Source organism: Phyllostomus discolor, chromosome 3 (genome assembly GCF_004126475.2).
Source record: "Phyllostomus discolor isolate MPI-MPIP mPhyDis1 chromosome 3, mPhyDis1.pri.v3, whole genome shotgun sequence".
Classification (NCBI taxonomy): domain Eukaryota; kingdom Metazoa; phylum Chordata; class Mammalia; order Chiroptera; family Phyllostomidae; genus Phyllostomus; species Phyllostomus discolor.
The window spans coordinates 186,439,137-186,461,452 of NC_040905.2; the positions used below are offsets into that span (position 1 = coordinate 186,439,137).

The window sequence follows — 22,316 nt, forward strand, 5'->3', positions numbered from 1 at the left end:
GTTTTTTAACTTGAGCCCTGGGTGGCCAGTTTGCTCCTGACTGTGAGTAAGGCTGTGGTGCCTCTCTCTGAGCCTAGAGTTTTCCTTCTGCAGGCTGCTCAGAGGAGGGGGTGAGACCCAGCAGAGGGGGTGAGACCCAGCGGCTGGGGTGTGCGAGGAAAGCCGGCCAAGCACTGGGGAGGTTGGAGCAGAAGCCTGGGCCTCGGAAAGGGGCAGTCGCAGCAACGGCTCTCGGTCTTCATCCTGCTGGGAGGGACGCCGCAGAAGCAATGGGCAATGCAAGCTCACAGCTGCGCCCAGCGATTCCAGGGCATTTACCAGCTGAAACGCAACCCCTTCTCTCCCACCCACGGAAATGGGCTGGGCCGGAGGTGGTGCGAGGCACTGGTGCAGAGATGACTTGGATGGGCGCTGACTTGTCTGGAAACAGAATGACGTCATACCTTGGCCATGGTGTTTTGTTACCAGGGAAGGGTCCGCTGTGCATGGAGCACAGGCCACCCTGACCCACCCTGGGTGGGTCTGCCTTCTGGCCAAGAACCTGCCCAGCCCATGAGCTCCAACCCGTGTCCAGGGTCTGCTGCCTTCTTCCGAGACAGCTGTCACAGTGGTAGCACCACACATTCCCAGGGCTCCTAGCTGGAAACAAACGCCCTGGGCTGACTTCATCACATGGCCTCTCGCCACTCTGCTGGGGCTCTCTGGGATGCCCCAACCCCGGACGCCCCCTGCTTTCATCCCCCTCCCTGCGCCCAGGCTGCAAGGCTGTCCTCAGGCTGAACCTGCTCTCTGCTCTCTCCTGCTGGTCAGGACCCAGGCAGGTCCAACCCCTGCCAACCCTCCCCTGCCCGGCCTTCCTTTTACCCTCCCACTGCATCTCTGTCCTAGATCAAAATCTAGACGCTTTTTCTTAGAAATGCTGCTGGGTTGTCAGCTGCTCTTCTGGGCAAGCGTCTTCCCCCTCAGGACCCCCACTCCCTTATCCGGGTGTGGCACAGGGTAGTGAGACTGGTGGGAAACCTCATGTTTGCAGCACAGGGACCAGCCTCCTGCGAGCACTGGAATTTTCCAGGACCACTCCTCGCTCCCATGACAGCCTCACACTTCATGTCTGGAAACTTGGAGAACTCACGAGCACAGGGCTGTGCGGGCTCCCTGTGCCGTCACCCCCGCCTCCCATCTGCACGCTGAGCGCACTACTTCACAGAATCCTCCCAGCAGCTCAGAAAGTAACACAGGCGGGGTCTCCGAGGCCCCGAGAGGAGGAGTAAGTTGCCCGAGATCCCAGAGCTGGTGCAAGGCAGGGCGTGACCGGACCCCGGTCTGTCTGACTCCAAAGCTAAGTGCTAACCACTGTGTTTACTGCCCAGCCGCTCTCTAATCTCCCTCCCCGCTGGAATCCACCCGACATCAGAAGTCTAGTCCCACCCTTCCCGGCTGTCCTTGGTGTCCTCTGGCCAAATGCACACGGGTGGGCTTGTCCGACCTCTCGGAACTGGTGGTGTGAAAACAGCATGTTGGCACTGCCTGAGCCCAGTACCGCCTGGTGGTCAGGGCAGGGACTCCAAGGCCATGCCACCTGGATATCAATCTTGCCTTCGCCACTGAGCCCTGGGACTCACCCTTTCTATGCCTTATGTCCTCCCCTGGAGAAGGGGGATAATGACCACCTCAGGGATTGCTGGGGAGAATCAACTGGCCAATATGTGCAGAAGGCTTAGAATGGTGGCCGGCGTGTGGCGAGTGCAGGGATGTGTCATCTCCCTCATGGAAGAGTTCTGCCATCTCTGACTGCTGCTGCTGAGGATGCTTCCCAAATGCCCGGGAAACCGGACGAGCCTCCGGGCAAGGGAGAACAGTGACCAGCTGCCTGAGTTCCCACTACGCACCAGGCCCTTTCCCCCACATTCGCTGTTGTGCGTGACTTCATCTCAACCACGGGCTGTGGGCGAAATGTTAAAGTGCTATCGTTCTCTCTCTACAGATGAGGAAACCCGCACAGCGAAGGCAAGCTCTCCGCAGTCACACAGCTGGCATGGGGAGAGGCAGAACAAACCCACGCGTGTTCCGTCCACTGTAGGGACCGAACACTATTTCTGGGTGAAAAGCATGGGCGTCTGCAGCTGGAGCATGCTCTGCGCCACCACCTGGGCCTGCCTCCTGTTTCCGTCCCTCTCTCCCCTCTGCCCAGGCTTTGGACCCGCTGCACAGGGCAGGGAGGGAGGGTGGGACTGAGCGCCCCTGGAGCAGCCGTGGGGGGGCGGGGTGGCGTCGGGCAGCACCTTCCTACTCAGCTCATCGCCCCGCCCTGCGTGCTCTCCTTGGCTCAGAACTGTGGGGAGGAGCGAGAATCTCAGAGGAGAGAAAAGCCATATGACGGTCACCAGCGAGGCACAGGAGAAAATACAACTGAAGGAAGGGGACAGGCAGGGGGAAGGAGCCTGCCTGCCTGCCTCCACAGGGACCAGGAACTGGGAAGTTTCTCTGGGGAGCGCGGTGTGGACCAGCCCACGTGCTAGTGGGGAAGGCAGTGGGGTGGGTTCGGGAACCTGGGGTCCAGCTGGGACCCGGGCCAGTCCCTTCACCTCACCAGGGCTTGGCTGTTCCCGCCGGAAAGTGGGGGTGAAGGAGGGTGGGGGTGGGCAGTGGGTGGCAGGAGGGTAGACTAGATCTTTGAGTCTTTCCAGCTCTGACATTTAAGGTCTGTGATTCCAGTCTCGGACTGACGGCTTCAGCGAGAACCATGCACTTCCTTAAAGACAGCTGCTCCTGACCACGGGGCAAGTGGGAAATGGGAACACATTATGTCCCAGAACTCAGACAATGGATTCCTGATGGGCCTTCTGTGATTTTTTTCAGATCAGCCACCCAAGGGCTAACAACTAAAGAACTCTAGTACGTGCAACTCTTTCAAGCGCTACATGCTGGGCCTCTGAGGGTCAGCTACAAATGTAAGTGTGGTAGATGTGACTCGGAACCAGAGTCTGTCTCCTCAGAGCTGGGCTCGCTGATAAATCAAATTCCTGCACGTGCAGATCCGGGGGCGGCTCAGCCTCCTCGGTCTCCTGGGTGAGGACAGCGGCTCCCAGTGGATTCCAGCAGGATGCGCCCAGCCAGCAGGAAAGCAACCTGCTGGGAGCCGTGTTCCTGCTGTGGGGAGGGCTGAGAGCTCTCTGAAAACCTAGCTGCATCTGCACTTGAGAGGATTTTGTTTTCGTCTTGAATTTTTAAAAAATCTGATTTTAAGGGAGAAGACTCAGAGACTGGTTATACGGTCTTTCACACTGAAAGAGGGGAAAGGTATCTGGGTGTCTCTGATCTTCCCTTACCTTGCTAACAACTGTACCACTCCTCTCTAAAGCTTCTGGATTTCTCTCCTCCTCCTTCCCACAATAGTTCTTTGCTACAGCAGCACAAGAGTTCCCATGGCACCCTGGCTGGTGTGGCTCAATGGATTGAGCACTGGCCCGTGAATCAAAGGGTCACTGGTTCGACTCCCAGTGAGGGCACAAGCCTGGGTTGCAGACCAAGTGCTATCATTCTCTCTTTACAGACCAGAAAACCCACACAGAGAAGGTTGGGGACCTGGGTTTCAGGCCCCCAGAAGGGGGTGCATGAGATGCAACCGCACATTGATGTTTCTCTCCCTCTCTTTCTCCCTCCTTTCCCCTCTCTAAAAATAAATAAATAAATTCTTTTTAAAAAGGGGGGGGGGTTCACGTGAGTGGTAAAGTCTGGGGCAGGATGGGACCTGGCTCTGTGGCTGCCTTTAGGGACGGCGGGGCTGTCAGCGTCTATCACCAGCCTCAGGTCTCCAGATGTCCTGGCAGTTCTTGTCACCGCCCTTCAGAGACGGCGCTGCAGCCCACAGCAGGCGTCACACCTAAAATAAAGCTCCCGCCTCCTGTGCTACGAGTGGCCCCGGGTGGCAGCCTGGGCGAGAGAAGACAGGGATGGCGGCGGGAGCCAGAAGAGGTGAAGAAGCCAGAAGGCAGCAGAACAGACAGACCCGTCAGAGGTGTGTGCTCCAGCCCAGTCCCAGCTCCCCCTGCCTCAGCCCATGGCTCTGGGCAAGTGTCTCCACGTTCTCAGCCTCAGCACTGCCCTCGGTAAAGCAGGGAGCATGCAAGTGACCGCCTCAGAGGGCTGGTGCGAGGATCAAACGAAACGGTGCAGGTAAGCACTTCAGACCGGAGCAGTGACCAGTGCCATGATGGTGAGCAGGTCATGGCCAGCGCCCTGTGCCGTGCACAGGACTGCTGGGGGAGGGCTGCCTGGAATGAGGGGTCTCCCCAGAGCATCAGAGTGACCCCTAAAGAACCGGACCAGGCCAGGCCCCAGGAGTATAGCTGATCTAGCCCTCCAGAGTTCTGGCCCATCTTGGGCTTTTTCTAATTTGGTAAGCTAGAGACACCTTCCCTTTCCAGTCTAGGGCACCAGGGAAAGGTTGAATTGCACTGGGCCTTCCGGTTAAGAAAAGTGGGAAGTGTGCGGCCACACTTCCACCAGCATCTACTGCAGAGATGAACATTCCAGGATGAAGGGTTATCCCTGCTGTATCCAGAAAACCCTTAGAGTGGACAGCAGTGCCCTCCCCAGAGGCCCTGGGCCTGGAGGGAGGGGCCCCTACCTTCAGGTGCTCCATCTTCTCCTGTTGGCTCAGGAAGTCGCTGTCGGCGGCATCCGGGGGCCCGAGGGGCTTGTCGGGGGGCTGCAGGGAGTCCTGGGTGAGCTTCTCAGACAGCTTGCAGATGACCTGCTGCTTGGCCTCGTTCTTGTCCATGAGCAGCTGCACGTGCTGCCGCAGCTCCTGCAGCTCCTGCTCCCGCAGGCCCGCCGTCTGCGCCAGGCTGTCCCGCTCCTGCTCCAGCGCCTCCACCCGCCGGCCCAGCTCCACGATCTGCCGCACCTTGTGCCGCACCAGCTCCAGCCGGTCCTTGTCCTCGGCCGCGGCCAGGTAGGCGCTGGTCACCCTCTTCTCCTGCTGGGCGGCCTCCAGCGCCTTGTGCAGGATCCTCACCAGCTCCTGCGAGGGGAAGCGGAAGCGTCTTAGGAACTCGGGGAAGGCCTGTTACGTGCCAGAGGCCGGGCCTGTGCTCTCAGCAGTTCCCCTAACGGCCCTGAGAGGGGGCCGGCGTCACCCTCTGTGTCACCTCATCTCAGCACCCATTTTCTCTTTTTCCATTCGACAGTCTTAGCTTGACACCTGGTCTCCAGCTCAAGACTACATTTTCCAGCCAAGCTTACAGCTGGGTGTGGCCGAGTGACAGCTGTCCCTACACGGCATACAAGAAATGATGGGGGCAGCTTCTGTGTCATACCTTTGGAAGCCCCCCATGCACGCCGCCCTGGCCCACTGGGCCTGCTGGGGGCACCGCGCAGGCTGCGTGTGGAGGATGGCGGTGCTGCCTCGCCAGCTCAGGACCGCGGGACTCATCCGTGAGAATGTGAGAGATGAACTTGCAAACTGTTTGAGGCCACAGTGCTTACAGGTTGTATCCTAAGTAACACCTGTCTATTTCAGAGATGAACAAACTGAGGCTCAGCAGAGGAGAGTGGAATTTAATCCCAGACCACCAGGACCCCAAAGCCTGGGTCCCGGCAGTCTTCCGGGAAAGCAGGGGTGCCGCGGCACACCGGCACCGCTCTCCCGCCCCTCACTCCCGGGGCAGGCCTTACGAATCACCCTCAACACTCCTTCCTTCAGAGGCCCAGGAGAGGCCTCAGGATCCTCTTGGGTTCAGCACCTAAGCAGTTGCCACCAATCGAGCTGAGACGGCTAGAGAGGAAACGTACCAGCAATCCTCACACTGAGCCACACGCAGAGAGCCTCGGTCAGTCCATTTCTGCCCTGCCCGCGCCCCCCTAAGCGGGGCCTGCAAGGCTGGTACAAGTGCGCTCTGAGAGCAACAGACCGTGGTTCACACCTCGGTGGGGCACGGGAAAATCCCTTCACACGGAAGCTCGAGGTTTGCTTGGCTCCCGATGACTCTGAGGCTCCAGCCTCCCCAGGACCTGTCTTGCCCCGAAGCAGGCATGAGAGTTCATTCAGGGCCAGGCCCGATTGTCGGAAGCCAGGCAGCCTAGCTGCCAGCCCCACTCGAACACCCTCGAACCTCATGAACCTTGTAGGGAGGGTCTTTAGGTCCTTGCTATGCTCCATGCCAGCCTCATCTGGAAAAACACGGCTCCCTGGAAACACATCAACTGTGTCTATACCAAAGCATTTAAATAAATGGATCAGCTGGGATAGGGTTATTTGCTAAGAACAATTCTATTTGGAGAACAGTCCCAAATCAAGACTTGATATGAAAAGTTACTGACAAGACCAAATTAGCATGTGTTTTCTGAAATCTGGGCACCGTTCCTTCTCTGCTTCTCTCCTCCATCCAGCCTCTCTCAAGCATCCACTCAGCGCCAAGCCCCAGGCCAGCTGCTGGGGCCCAGGGAGGGACTGGTCACTGTTCCCACCTTCCAAACCCACAAAGGCGAAGGCGGGTGGGGGTGATGGTCAACCACTGTGACAGAGCGCTTTCCTTCGACAGAGGGAAGCAAGGGTGTTTGTGGGGGGCTCCCCCAAGCCGGGAGCAGTGACTCTTGCCTGGGGCGGCAGTGGGGGCAGACCAGCACCTTCTGCAGAAAGGCAGGTCAGTTTGAACTGAAGACCGGGGAGGGCCAGAGCTGGCCAGGCAGCAGGTGGGAGGCAGGGCTAGGGGGGCTTTCCCGACAAGGGAACCCACAGTCGGGCAATGGCCCAGAGGGATGAAGAGCCCTGAAGAGCTGTGGGGGTCTCGGGTGTCGTGGGGCGTGGGGGAGGGTAGCTGCACACCACACCGGGAAGAAACCCCTTCCCAGGGCCCTGCTGAGAGAGATGAACATCGCTGTGGCTCCCAGACAACAGATAAGCCCCACCACTGTGGTTGGCTGGAATTTGGAGACCACCCCGTCAGCCGCCTGGTGAGAAAGCGGACAGCCACCAACACTCAGACTTGCCCGAGGTGCAGAATCCGGTGGAAATTCCCTCCTTCCCCTTTGGGGGAGTCCGCTCTGCAGCCCATGTCATTATACACAACTGTGTCCCCCTTCCCACACCTGGGTCTCAAAACTCCAAGGCCACGGCACCAGGCCAGGAGGCTACCCCCCCCCCCCCCCCCCCCCCCCCCCCCCGCTAGAGAGACAGGGAGAAAAGAAAGGGGTGGGCGAGGGGAGACAGAGCCAGAGTGAGAAGCGTAAAAGGCGGAGTGGGAAGGAATCACGGACTCAGGGAACCTGGAGGCTGGAAGGGCCTGGGAGACCTGGCCTGGCCACTTCGCTCCCACGGGGGAGACGGAGGCCCGAGAAAGGAGAAAGAAGAGGACGAAGGGACCTGGGAGGCCCCTGCGGGGAAAACGTGCCATCCCACAGTGCTCCCCACCCTAGTCCAGGATCCCTCACTTCTCCATGATGCCCGGTTAATGGGGTTAATGGGTTTTGCATTGAAACGTTTCTTTCAATTTCTTTACAAATGGAAATAAGCCACACTCACAGCAGCACAATTTCCGACACCGAGAGATGTGAGCGACCCCTTCAGTTGTCTGCTGAAGGCAAACAGGTAGAATCTGGTGCACACTCACTCACAGGGGAGTGTTGCTCGTCCTGGGAAAGAGGGGACACCCTGCCACACGCGACTCGGAGATGGATCTCGAGGACATCACGCTATGTGAAATGAGCCAGTCACAAAAGTGCACGTACACACCTTGTAGAACTGTTAAAAACAACAACGGGAACTTGTGAGACCTGCCACTTTGAAGCTGCCTCTGCACTGTAAGAAATAACATAAAAGAGGCCGCTGCTTGTGCACGCTCTGAAGCCCCGGCACTGCGCGTGGCTGGCGGGGCTGTGCTCCGAACGCTCTGGCTCGGGCTCCAGGGAAAGAACAGGCTGCCCTTTGTCCCCACTGGGTTTCCTAAACAAACCACACGGAGTAACCCTCAGTGAGCTACACTGGCCCCACAGCGCCCCAGGCTGGGCCCGGGAGGAGCCCCTCATTCCCAGTAGCCAGCAGATGGCGAACACCTCTAGAAACAGCTGCCATCCATCTGCCAGGGCAGACGGCCCTCAGGGCGGTGCAGTCCTGTTGACTCTGAGAGCTGAGTCCCCCGGCCACGCGGCCATCTGGTGCTCCCTCCTGGGGCCCACATCTCCTGTGGGGCCAGCACCGCAGGGCCTGGGACAGAAAATGACTTAATGGGCATCAGAGTTGCCCTGTGGTTTCACGTGACACCAGGGAGGCACGAGGAGTTCGTGCCATTTTTTCCGAAGAGCAGGTGCATCTGGCCCTGGGCCGTGCCGTGAGACCGTGGAGGAGGCGGCCTGTGGTGGGTGAGGGTCCTGAACCGGGACGGCAGACCAGGGCCCTCCGTGGCACCCACCAGAGCCTGGGACATAAATTCTTACAGGATCGCGAAAGCTACTGGCAGGGGCCACCTGGCTAGCTGAGCCGGAACAGAACCTTCCCGTCCTGTTCCCATCCTGCTGCCACGTCCTCCCGTAGTTAGTGTCAGGTAGAAACTCGGCGCCTTCCCACAGAAGTGCCCCACGAGGGGCATCCTGGAGATGGGGGTGCAGGACGTCCAGGGGGCTGTTTCCCAGCCGGGCTTGGAGGGTCAGATGGAGAGTCACTCTCCGAGCTGCGTTCCCCAGGGCCCAGGGCTCAGCATCCCGAGGTGGTGCCAGCCTCCCCTGCTCCTCTGGGCCCAGAGCCGGTCTCCTTCTCCCCTCCCCCCTCTGGTTCTGGCTTCTGGGCTGCAGGTGAAACCCCAGGGTGGGTAGGGCTGGGGCACCGCCTTCCTCACGTGGGAGGAAGACCTGCCCTCCGTGCGTCACTGCTCTGCCCCACAAGCACACAGTTCTTGGGGGCCCGCGTGGGCTCATGTGCGTTTCCAGAACTCCCCAGGAGAGTTCTTCTTAGAGCCCTTCGAGGGGCTGCATCATTCCTTCTAAGGCAGGAGGGAATCAACAAAAAGGGCAAATAATCAAAGTCTGGATCTGCCGGGCAACTGCTGGGGGCCAGGCACCAGGCTGTGCGAGTCTGGACACGGGCCTCTGCAGGAAACACGGTTATAGCCCCATTCACAGGGGAAACTGAGGCTGCAGAGGTTAAGAAACTTGCTCTGGGCTAGAACTGGGGTCTGCACCCTCTTGTTTAGAGGCCTGTGCTCTGAATTACCCAATAGACCGAAGTGCAGTTGTGCAATGGGCCAGAGAGCGTGCAACTCCACTCACATTGCGGGTCACAGGCTAAACCACAAGACCCGCTTGAGCACAGGACTGGGGCTGGCTGGTGAGAAAGTTGGGTCTTCAATGCTTTAATGGCTTCCTCTTCACATTCTCACTCTGACTGTTGGGAAGTTGCCCACAGCCCGGTCAGCCCTGGCTCGACTCCGCGACCTCGCCCTCCTTCAGTGAAGCAGGGCGCGCCCTCCGGGGCTGCAGCGCCGCCAGGGGCCAGCCTACGTGAAAGCTCCGTCTCCCGGGCCCCTCTACTCCACGTGACAGTTTGCAATGCCTGAGAAGGAAAGGCCAAGTCGAGGGAGGCTGCCCACCTTTCCTAGAAGGAAGGGGAAGGTACGGGGAAAGGAGAAGCGGTGTTCACATTCCAGGTTTCTTTTCCTGCCCAGGTCCGGGTACAGGATTTAAGCTGCACGGGGCCAGGGAGCAGGCAGCTGCTCCGGCTACAGACAGCCCGCTGACCCGCTGCAAGCCACCTTTGCCTCCCTGCCACGTGACCCTTGCTGCTTCGTGAGGCCACCCTGGATGTGAACACGGTTTATCTCTGGGTTGTAGGATTGTTAATGCCTCTCATGTCTGTGTGTGTGTGTGATCAGTTTTCTACAATGCCCATGTAACTCTTTTTTTTTAAAAACTGCTAAAATTAACTTCTCTATTAAGCCCAAATCTTCCTCCCCGTTATTGCCCCCCATGGGGCCTGACTCAGCCCCAGGACCATGAGAACTGTCTGCTTTCTCTGTCCTGTGGCGGGTCCTAAGGGATCTGCACCCAGCTGCCAGGTCAGAGATGCCCTCCCCACCCAGTTCCTTCGGGGGCGCCTCCCAGAACCCTGCCTCCAGATCACCCTCCCCCAAATACTGTCCCTCATCAGTCAGCCCAGGCAGTCCTTCAGGAGGGGTCTGAGAGGCAAGTATTAAGGTAGGTCCCAGAGACCCTGCCCTCGGAGGCTTTCTGTCACCTAGCTTGAGTGACAGCATATCCCTCCTGAGTAGTCAACAGCACAGCATTTTCAACCACCCACAGTTTGGCTGGCGAGGACCACAGACTGGCCTGTACCCCGAGGGGTTTCCTGGATCCCGGGGCCTCTCTGGGGCCGGAGCTCACCTTCTGAGACTTCAACTCCTTGGTGAGCATCAGAACCTGCTGCTCCAAGGCCAAGGCTTTCTCCTGGGCCGTGCGGTTCCGTGTGAGTCCTTCGGCGAAGAGCGGGAAGGTGCTGTTCTGGCGCTTGGCTTTCTGAATGAGATTGGCAGTCAGAGAGGGCTTGGGTGGAGGCTTCGGAGAGTCCGCTGGATCTTTCCCTGATCGAGGGGAGAAGCACAGGTTATGGTTGGGGTTGGGTGGGGGGGCCTTGGCAGTTCTCCAACTTGAGCTTGCTGCAGAGGGCTTGGGAAAATGCGGATTGTGGGACCCTCCTCCTTGAGCTCTTCCTGCAGTGGGCTTGGGGCTAGGCTTGAGAATTTGCATTTCTAAAACACCCCTAGGTGGTGCCTGATGCAGCCCTGCAGGCCTGGAGGAAACACACGTTCTTTACACTGTGCTGGCCGGTCATTCAGCCCATCCTCTGAACTCGCCCGTCCCCAGCTCGTGGATCCCAACCTGCTTGGGCTGTGGTGTGTGGTGGCCGGGTGGTCAGCCCGCCAGCCACAGGCCCTGACAGGAGGTCTTGTTTATTTTGTCAGGATGCCACCTCTACCCTCTGAGCAATGCTCAAAGGACACAGACCTGTCGTGACAGGAACACGGACTATGTCTGCACTCTGCATTGTTGCCCCAGAGAGTAGCTCAAACTCGTATTTGATTCTCACTATATGCTAAGTGAGGGGGGAATTCCCACAGCTGATGGCCTCAGGGCTGCACAACCCTTTCAGAATCTCCTCTGGAGCCAGCGTCAGGCACCAGGCACCGACAGCCCACAGCTGAACCCAGCCCGCAGCCTGCTCCCATCAGGTTCCACTGGGACACAGCCACACCTGCCCATGGGTGCGCTGTCTGTGCCGGTTCCACTCCACGAGGGCAGAACTAGGCTCTTCAGGGGACACCACGTGGCCCACGAGGCCTCATATATTTGCCGTCTGGCTCTTTACAGAAACCCTTTGTCCACCAGTGCTAGACTTCCTTCTTAAATCCAACACCAGAGAGCCACTCACTCGGGCCACCCTGTCCCCCATCTTTGCTTTAGGGCTCTGCCATCCGTCTGTAGCAAGGAACAGTTAACAGCCTGAGGACATGGTCAAGGGACCTTGAGAACTGTGTTTACGTGGCACACACACATCAGGGGGATGCAGCTTGTACAGGGCTGGACGAAACAGACAGAACTTCTCCTTGGCCCTCAGTGTCAGAAAAGGCTTTTTCTCCTTCCAAGAAAGCATGTGTTCATCTTACGGACACCGGAGACAGTCTAACCACTTGCATCCCCCTCTTTGCTGCGGCTGCTGAGGTGCTCAGAGCCACATCTACCGCCTACCCTTAGCTACTCTGAGGTATCTCATCTAAAATTTCTGACCCTAATTACTCATTTACTTTCCCCAGATATGCATTTTAAGAAGTATCCCCAGACTAAGGTGTTAAAAATAAGGATGTGGAATAGGACCCCAGGGGAGGGGACAAATAGGGTTTGGAAAACAAGCCGAGTGACTCGGCATCTTTGTTCTGGGGACCAGGCTGAGGGCCAAACAGTCTTGAACAGATAAAGAACCGCCCTGACCGGTGTGGCTCACCCGGCTGGGCGTCATTCTGCAAAGCGAAAGGTCGCTGTTTCAATTCCCGGTCAGGGCACAGGCCTGGGCTGCGGGTTCAGTCCCTGGTTGGGGCATGTACAAGAGGCAACCAATTGATGTTTCTCTCTCACATCGATGTTTCTTCCCTTCCCTTTCTCCCTCCTTTCCCCTCTCTCTAAAAGTAAATTAAAACAAACAAACAACCAACACAAAAAAACTACTCCAGCAGGTGACAGGAACCAGAAACTCCCTGAATTTGCTGGGTAGAGGAACAGAACGGTCTTGTTCCAGACCTAAGAGAAATCCGTGGAGCGGAGAACAGAGCAGCCCGCAGAGCTCCGTGGAATGCAACGCCTTTGTCTTTCGGCCAAGGGCTCTGGGAGAGGCAGACTCCAGGCGGCTCAGACCTGCAGCCCCGCTGACCTCTGAAACAAACGCTCCTGCCCACCAGCCCCGAGGGCAGGCAGGGCAGGCAGGGCAGGGATCACTGTGCTCCGCTCACCACTGCAGAGAACGAGACCTGGGACAGCCTTTCTCGGCCAGCGCCCCAGGATTTCGTGGGAGCGCCAACTCGGAGGGGCTGAGGGTGGGTGACCAAGGGCAGCCCAGACTCCCACCCCTGACTCAACTCAGCTTTTATGTGCTTTGTGTATCAGATTTTGTGTGGCATCTAGGTTTCATGGAAATAAGGATGTCGTTCTAGCAATCACTGATTTAGAAAACGAGGCTTCAGGCCACGATACAGGGCACAGTGCTCGGCCTGAACCCCAGCTCTGTCACGGGGGGTGCGACTGTGAGCCAGTCACTCCACTTGCCTGCCCTCGGTTCCTGCATCTGCTAAATGAGAACAACCACAGCATCTACCGCTCAGGCGGTTGTAACAATTAAACAGGTTAATGCAGGTAAAGCGCTTGGTGCACGTGGTCGAAACTTTAAAAGGTTCTAGGTGAAATAAGCCAGTCAGAAAGGACCATATATTGTATGATTCCATTTATATAAACTATCTGGAACAGGCAAATTTGTAGAGACGGAGAAAGGAGGTTAGTGGTTGCCTAGAGTTGGAGGGAGGCTGAGATCAGGACTGACGGCTGAGGGATGTATGGGTTTTGGTGGGGCGGGGGGTAGAGGGCCATTACAAATGTTCTGGAGTTGATGATGGTGATGGTTGCCTCATAACTCTGTGAATATACTGAAACCACTGAGCTGTGTACTTCAAATGAGTGAATTGTATGGTGTGTGAATTACATCCTAACACAACTGGCACCACCCCCCAAAGTGCGTGGAGTAGCCCTGGCACAAAGTGGCTGCTACACAGAAGCACCAGTTTCGTCACTGCTGATCCGATACAGCACTGATCCCCTCCTGAACCGTGTGTGTGACCTGCGGGGTCTCCCCCGGCACCACCCCAAGGCACGCTTTTCCTCCGGTCACTTCTGTGCGGCCCTGGGGTCCTATCTGCCGTGAGAAGGCCCCCGCAAGGCTGCCTCGGCCAGTTTTCTCCTGACCACCTCCAAGCTAAAACATGTTCTAAGGGCACCAATGCTACTTTCAAGAAAGCCGCCCCCCCCCCGTGGTGTGGGTCAGTCACATTTTGTGAAAGAAACAGCATCATGCTGTGTCACAGCCGGGGCGGATCAGGTAGAGCTGACGGATTTTAATCACCCCAGAAAGGCACTTTTATGTCCTTGCCTTATAAATTAAAAAAAAAAAGTAAGACAGTGAGTGAGGTTTCCCTTTACTACCTCAAGAACCGTGGCTAAGAGTTTCAGTTTGAGGAGATGAAAAGAGCTCTGGCGGCGGATGGTGGTGACACGTGCAGAAGAACGGGAATGTGCTTGATGCCCCTGACCTGTGCGTGCACCTGAAGCCGGTTAAACTTCACGTTATGTGTATTTCACTACCACAACAACGCCACAGCAACAACAATAATAAACCACTGCTACTGGACCCATAAGCCCAGGAGCAACCACCCGGAGAGTTCCATGGCTGACATACGCAAGCACACCTGGTCTCTGAGGGCAGCTCAGACCGGGGCAGGGGCTCACCTGGGGTGCTGGGGTCAGCGGGAGAGGACGGCTCCTCCTTCTGAGGCTCCCTGCTCTGCGGCGAATCTTCCCCTGGAGGTCCGTGGCCTGTTCCTGGGGCCTGTCTGTTGCCCCGGATGTTGCACATCGTGTTTCTGAAGGGAAACAGAGGGGCGCGAGGCTGAGAGCCCCACCATTCTGCGCCTGTCCTCCCAGCTGTCACTGCAGGAGCTCAGGCCGCATCCCTGCCCCCAGTCACGGCCTGACCAGTCTGCTTGATCCCAGACACCCTGCATGATGTGCCCCACCTGAGCTGCTCCCGATCCCCCTCACCCTTCTCTCTTCCATTGATTCATCGGACTTAATCACCTCCCACAACATGGCTTGTAAGCAATATATAAGCTTCACTGCCCTGCCCCGACCCCGCTGCCGGAGCACAAGCTCCCCGAGGGCAAGAGATCTGTCTGTTTTGTTCACTGGGTCATTCTGGATGCCTAGAACAGTGCCTGAAATATGGAGGCCCTTCCACATGCGTGTTGGATGAATTTTGAATGGACTTGCCAAACTGACTTTCCTACAACCTTCATCTGGTCTTGTAACTCCCTGGCTCAGACGCCATCAGTGGCTCCCTGCTTCTGCTGAGGAGTTCCCAACATCCCCAGGTATCCTTCTCCTCCTGCTTTCTTTCCCTGCTCTGCCCTGTTCTCTCCGAAGCCTCCACTGGTCACCCCGCAGGCTCCAAGGAGCTCACTGCACTTCTTGAGGGGCCACCCCATGACTAAGTCCTTGTCTGGGCTGAATAATGATGACTTTTCTCCACGAACTGGGCTCTAACCTACCTGCACGCCTGCTGGCACCTGCACTGGGGCTGCAGGTGCCCAGAATGCAAGCTCAATAGTACATGCTCGGTTTGTAGGGAGGAACTAGGTAGCACCAAGTGCTGCCCGAGGACCAGGGACCACGGAGAAGTTCACAATGAGTCAGATGGGAGTTTATTTTCCCTTTGCAAAGATATACAAGTAGACATATTCCAAAATTAGTCACAAGGAAAATGATTAAAGGAACTCAGTAGGTCAGTGTCTTTCAAACTACGATAAACCACTGGCAGACTGTGAAACCAGGTTAGTGTCACGACCGGCATTTAACACAAACGGAACACAGGAGAGTGCGGCCCACTGGAAGAGGGTTAACATTTTTGTGTTCACTGTGCTCCCGGTTGATGGCGAGAAAGCGCCGCCCTGGGAAGTCACTCACTCAAGGGCGGCAGCAGCGGCGGGCCCGGGGAGGATGTGAGAGGCTGCAGACCTGCGACGGCACCTTGGCTTTGCCTCCCCGCACCCACACGCAGGGCATGCTTCCAGCAACGTGGGGGGCAAACTCCTGCGGAAACCCTCCTCCCCAAACACCTGGGTGTTAGACAAATCAGAACCATCTCTCACAGACACTCAGCTGAATTCCCAGGAAAGTAAGAGAAATCCCCAAGTACGAAACGTGAAAAAGGGGGTAAAATTCAAGTGGAAACACAAGAGGGAGGTGAATGTGTAGATTACCATTCAGCAAATAACAGGCGTACCTCGGGGATAACTTAATTTAAAAAAGACCTTATTGCTAAAAAATGCCAAGCCTGCTGAAAATCTGGTACTGATAGGCATGCTCAGTGCAGGGTTACCACAAAACTTTAATTTGTAAAAAAAAAAATGCATGCTCTGTGAAGTGTAACAAAGCACAGTACGCCAGTAGTCACTCCTCCCCTCCACGGGGGCTGAGTACCTCCCCCCCGCCACCCTGTGACTTTGGGTATGGCCCTGTGACTTGCTCTGGCTAAAGGAATGTTAGCAGATGTGATGTAAACACAGGCATGAGCAACAGGCCTCAGGTAGCTGCTGGTCCGTAGAAGGTGAGAAATGCACGGACTAGAACTGGATCTTACCAATTTGCTTAGAGTTACGACTATGGGAACCTAGCCTTTATCAGCTGCACCCAGATGGGTGCAAAGAAATGCCTATTATACGACACTGAATTCTGAAGCGTTTGCTTGCAGCATTATTGTCATGAGAGTTGACTAGGATATACCGTATGTCTGTCTGTTCAGGAATCAACTGTTTTGTTTTTTTACATCGAGATATCAAAGACAACATATTTGCTTCAGGTATACAACATTTTCTATGTATGTATGTGATCACAATACATTTAGTTAACACCCATCACCACACATAGTTACAATTTGCTTGTGTGTGTGTGTGTGTGTGTGTGAGAGAGAGAGAGATCGAGAGATCAGGGATCATCTACTGATACAGAAAACCGAGGGCCGTGGTTGCAAGGAAGGAAGAAAACAAGGTCAGGACCCATACAAAGCGTAGGACTGAAGCTGAAATCTTACATAAAGCTGGGACCCCTGCAAATCCACACCCTCTGTGAACAGGTGAGCCAGAAAAACACGTCTGCTGGCAAAGTTAACAAGGGAAATTCTAGGCGAAGGCTCTGGGTAGTCAGGGTGATACTGGCCTTAGCGAAGGAATCCTAAAGTGTTCCCTCCTTTCTGAAGGGAAAAGTTTGTGAGGAATTGGTATTAATTATTCATTAAATGTTTGGTAGAATTCACCAGGGAAGTGTTCTGGTCCTAGGCGTTATTTTCGCTTTGTTTATTTTTGTGGGTAGTTTTTTGATTCCTCATTCGGTCTCTTTCCATGTTACGGGTCTACTCAGATTTCCCATTTCTTCTCGAGTCGGTGTTAGCAATTTGTGCCCCCCAGGAATCCGTGCATTGCATCTGCGTTGTCTAACTTGTTGGCATTTATCCGCTCGCAGTGTGCCCTCACAACCTTATTATTCCTGTGGGGTTGGCAGTGTTGTTCCCGCCTGTGTGCTTGACTTCAGTAATTGAATCTTACACCTTTTCTTGGTCTGTCTAGCCACAGGCTTGTCAATTTTGTTTTTTTTTTTTCAAAGAATCATTATTTATTTAAAACATCTTTAAAAGAAGTCCGGTTTGGGGGTATAGGCGGGTCCAACAGGAGAAAAGAATGCGGTGGTACGTTAACGAAGAGTACAGCTGATGGACGGAGGGAAACATGAATCCCTTAAATCAAGGCCAGAGAAAAAGTGAGAACTCAGCACTCCCAACACTTGACTTTGAAATCTGGTCTCTGGCTCCTTTTAATCTGTTATTGTTAACATCCCATTTTAGGGAGCCCCTGCCTCCTTGGGCTGGTCACCTCCCCTCCCCAGTTCTTCTGGGCCCCATCTGAAAATCCAGGGCAGCAGTCATGCTGACAAGAATGACGATGGCTACCAGGGGCACCATTTACTGAGCATCCCTTTGTGTGGGGGCCTGTGCTCAGCCCATTACAGTGTATCTCACAAACCACAAGTCACGTGCCTTGGAGAGGACACAGGGACACAGCCCTATGGCTGGAGGAACTGGCTCGGTGGGGTGGCAGTCACTGCTGCCCGCACTTCCCCTTGCCCAGGACCTGCCGCCTCCCTTCCGTGTCCAGGGGCTCGCAGGCATCGGCCCTGGGGTGTGGGAGGCAGAGAAGCCCAACCACAGGACAGTAAAGGGCCTTCTAGGCTCCACCCACATTTCCTCTGCAGATGGGGAGCTCACTGACTACAGACCCAGACCACGTGGCTACTGCTCAGCCAAACCACTGTGCTTGGAAGAGGCATCTCCATCTCCTAACTTGACTGACTTGGGTTGGAGCAGCTCACGGATCATTTCCTGGGTAGGTTTAGCTCCAGGTCCGAAAGGCCTGGTCACATGAAGGTAGTGGTCATAAGAGCTTGTTTTGGAAAGAAAACCTTGGGCAAGGCATTTATCCTCTCCGAGCCTGGGTTCCCCATCTGCAGTGGGGTGAGGGACACAGTCACGACAAACAATGAGGCCCTTCATGGGCCAGGCTCTCAGCTGAACACTAGCAATACAACCCGTTTAGGCCTCACAGACACGCATTCAGCGCATTTAATCCTCACAGCAGCCCAGTGGAGTAAGTACTATTATCACCTCCACGGTGTAAAGAGGGGAACTGAGGTTCAGAGGGATAAGTGACCAAAGCCACGGGGCTGGTAAGTGGCAGGACTGAGCATCAGACCTGGACATCCGACTCCATAGGCTGAGAACCTAACTGCTATGACACCCCTTCACGGGGTTGCTCAGGCAGCTCAATGAGACTGCAAAGCACCGAGCACAGTGCTCTGGAAGCTCCCTTACTCCCTTCCCCAGGCGATGACCTGGGCTCATGGCAGACCCAGCTGGAAGCTCTAAGACCAGCCGGGGCAAGGGGGTGCCAGAGACCAGGGCAGCCCTGATCGTACGGGGCTCTCCCCAGGACACTGGCCATGCTGCCCTGCATTCTCTGCGGGTTATTGCAAGAGCCAGGAGGGAGGCAACCAACTGAGCACACAACTTCCTTCCTTTCTTGGTCTCTGCATGCCGTCTGTTCCACTGCTGGTGTCTGCGGTCTTCATCGGGCAGGGAACCTGGCCCAACCTCGGTGAGACTGCCCTGGATACAGCTGCAATGTGTGCTAGCAGGTGGCTGGACTCAAACCTCGATCAGGCTCCCACTGCACCCAGTTCCCTCCAGCACCTCCCGAGGGAAGATCCCTGGCAGGGCACCGTCCTTGCCCGCTCACCCTGGGGGGCTCAACCATGCCCCGTACTCCCCAAGTCTCTTGTTCTAGCTCAGGACTCTGTCCTCCGAGTTCCAGTTCCCTGCATCCAGTGTCCGCTGGGTAGTTCCACCTCCAGGCCCTAAAGAACACTCGTCACCTTTTGCCTGAAACCCACTTCTGTCCGAGGAAGGGCATCACTACCCACCTAGTTACCTGAGCAAATTCCAACACTGAGGCTGGCAGAAGGAAATGCTATGCTGGAGCCACACAGAGCCAAGGGTGTCTAGTCCAAGTCCAGTGGCGATCTCTTCTGCTTTCTAAGAGGCCTAGTTGGTCTGAAGTCCTCACAGAAAGCCTGCATCTGGACAACATCACTATTGGGTATGGTCTGAATTCTGCAAAGCTTCCGTGTAACAGATAATGCAGGGTGGGGGAAAAGGAGGCTTATAGGTGTGAGTATGTGAAATGTAGAGTTTTTTCCTTCATTCTTTACTACTGGGTTATTTTTCATATGAACTGTAAACCTACTTTTGCCCCACTGCATATTTATTAAGTTGCCTACCCACTGCCAAACACAGTCCTCAAGCAGTCTGTGTGCATTGGCCACGTAACCCCTGTGCTCTCTCCTTACGAGGCAAGCACCGCCGAACTTCACATTCACTAACGGTCGAAGTGCGGCACAGAGAAGTCAAATGACTGGCCGAGGAAACCACGGCCAATGACTGGTGGGGCCAAGACACAAACCCAGGCATCCGACTCTGACACCCAGGCCATATCGCTGTCTTCTTACAAACTACTTGAAACCAAACCTGCCAGTGGGAAGTTGCACATGTAATGCACTGTATTAAATGGAACAGTAGCTGAGATAAGGTGGATGTACAATAAACTACACGTTAAATGTGAATAACGTGATGCATTTGACACATGGAGGCATTTATGAAGCCATCACATCACATTCAGTAGGATCTCAATTATGCATGTTATGTGTACAGAGAAGAGGAAAGAGATCCCCCAAAGACTAAGAATGCTTGTTTGGGTGACAGGCTTATGGGTAATGTTCATTGTGCGCCTTTCGAGGTGTTTCTGATTTCCTACAGAGAACACATACTACTTTCAAGGTCAGAACACTGAACAGTAATATTTTAACATAATGGTGTGATGAATTGAAAATAAAGCCCCTTGTCCCTCCCCAGGCCCATCTCCCTACTGGGATCACCCCAGGTCACAGCAAGCTCCGAAGAAGGGGCTGCTCGTCGCTTAGGCGGCCCCTCAGCCCCCCGAGCACTTACTGTATTTCAGTCCCCAGGTGCTTGAGGGAAATATTCTGAAGGGCCAGGGGCATGGCAGGGGCTGGCTGCAAGGCGGCGTCTGCACCCACAAGTCCAGGGGGTGTTTTCACGGGGCACAGGAACTCCTGCAGCTCTGCCTCTTCTTGCTCTGTGGGACAAAGAAAAGGGAAATCACCCAGGGGTCACTGCACTGGGAAAGGCCAGACAGGTGGGTGCTGCGGGCTGAGTTCCGGATGGAGTCAGTGAGAACAGGCCTCCCTTGTGGGTTAACAGCAGCCAAAGAGGCAGGTGGCAGTAAAATGATGCATTTGCTGCAACAGCTTTCCCAGAAACCCTTAAAAGTATGCAAACCTGAAAATATTTGTGCGTCTGAGAATCCACCCTAAAGAAGTTTGAAAAGCAGATGAAGCTTTATGAGCCAGGAGGTTCATCCTGGCACTGTTTAGCCTTGAACTGAAAATAACATAAAGATCTGGGGAAGGGTTAAATAAATCATGATGCCTTCAGACCAGGGAATTTACTTAATGACTTAAAACGATGCTATGGAAGCCCTGGCTGGTATAGCTCAGTGGACTGAGCACTGACCTGCGAACCACAGGGCCACCGGTTTGATTCCCAGTCAGGGCACAAGCTGGGTTGCAGGCCAGGTCCCCACTGGGGGTTGTGCAAGAGGCGACCACACATTGATGATTCTCTCCTCTCTTTCTCCTTCCCTTCCCTGCTGTCTAAAAACAAAATAAATAAAACCTTAAAAAAATAAACGACGCTAAGGAAGAATGCTGAAGAACATGGGGAATGTGCATGGGGATATAATATTAGGTTGAAAAAGCCAGATAAAAAGTTGGAGGTATATTATAATCTCCATTGTATAGGAAAAGCCTCGAAGAACTACTTTGCAATCTTCACGGTGGACAGAAGTGAACAGGCTGCTCATTGTAGTTTACTATTTTCCCCCCCAAATTTTTGACAGTAAACATGGTTTACTTTTATGAACATAAAAATAATATATTCATCAAAAACAGATGTAAATAAAGAGATTTTTAAAACACAGGGATATTTTACGGGCCATAATACTGAGGACAAAAAGGCAAGTGAAGCATGCGTTGTTATCTGACTGGAAATACATTTAAATAAAAGGTAGGCGGGAGGTCATAATGTAATGTTAACACTGGCTGTCTCAGGTGACAGGCTTATGGCTACTTTTCTGTTTTTCAAATGATCTGCTTAAACAGTGGTCATTGTTTTATACAGTGAGTACTTCAAATGGTTTAATACTTATTAAAAGTACAAATAGTTCTTTAAGGCAGGTTTCAAGGTGAAGGAAACATTATTTGAGATATAAGCCAGAGGAGGTGCAATATTCAGAAGTTTTTGAGTATTGCAGAAACTGGAAGAGAACTGGCCACTTCGGGGATGGTAGGAGGTGGAGCAGGCAGCCCTGAGGTCTGCAGGGCAGCAGACACCCTCCGTCCGAGCCCTCTCACCGAGAGGGTGACAAGAGTAGGGGAAGTGTATTTTTGCGCTACACCCGCAAAAACATGAAATGCGATGGCGGGGGCCAGGGAGAGTTGTTCAGTCTTCTCAGAAATAAACTTTGCAAACAATCTTTTGTTAATCCTTAACAGGCTCTTTCAAATCCAGCAGACTTGGCCATACTGAGTCTTTCCTTTCAGCTCCTCCCTTCAATTACTCTCACAGCAGTCTGGGCATCCACCCCGAGGTTTCCAGGTGGGTGGGGCTGGAGAAGTGAGACAATCAAAGGCACAGGAAGTGCCCAGCTTCAGGAGCAAGGAAGAAGTGCACACTTCAGTTAGACAGATGGGGCAGAAGCTGGAGGGCAGGCCAGACAAAGTGCGGGGAGTTCTGGGAGCTGGAGACAGATACCTTCCAACGCAAGCCAGGGGAGAGTTCCTGGAGGAAGGGCACTGGAGCTGGACCTGCAGGAGTGAGGGAGGGCCCTGCTGTGTGAGTAGCAAGGGTTTCCAGAGCCGGAGTGTAGTGGAGGATATACCAAGAGGGACCCAGAGGAGAGGGAGCTGATAAGGACACATGGGATGGAGGTGGCTAAGAAGGGATCTGCTCTGGAAGGGCAGAGGCTCCTGGGGGCTTCAGCAGGCACTGACGAGACCGGCTGGCGATGGGTTTCAGCTGTGGAGCCTGAAGACCTGAGGGCGAGCCCTGTTTCTGCTGGGAGAATGCGGGGACCTGGCGGCTCGCTTCTCTTTTGGCTTCAGTTCCATGTGTTTAAAACTGGAAGGCCACTCTGCATTCTGTCTCCTTCAGCGTTAACGTATATGAAAACGTTTTCAAAACCACAAAGCCCCATACTGTGGATGTACATCTGTCCAAGGAGTCTTTGATCCAGACCTTGGACTGATTCACAGTAATTAAGGTTTCCTTG

At 54.8% G+C, this 22,316-nt stretch overlaps 1 protein-coding gene across 2 annotated transcripts in view; it reads right to left on the reverse strand.

Moving 5' to 3' along the window:
* TBC1D2 (TBC1 domain family member 2) overlaps nt 1–22,316 on the reverse strand; it is a 46,179-nt gene that overhangs the window by 16,203 nt on the left and 7,660 nt on the right. For both annotated transcript variants that reach the window (XM_028532114.2, XM_036021964.1), the window contains 4 exons: nt 19,916–20,063; nt 14,035–14,168; nt 10,375–10,571; nt 4,631–5,026 (listed from right to left, as the gene is read on the reverse strand). In XM_028532114.2, coding sequence (XP_028387915.1) covers nt 4,631–5,026; nt 10,375–10,571; nt 14,035–14,168; nt 19,916–20,063 — 875 coding nt within the window. The remainder of the gene's footprint in view (nt 1–4,630; nt 5,027–10,374; nt 10,572–14,034; nt 14,169–19,915; nt 20,064–22,316) is intronic.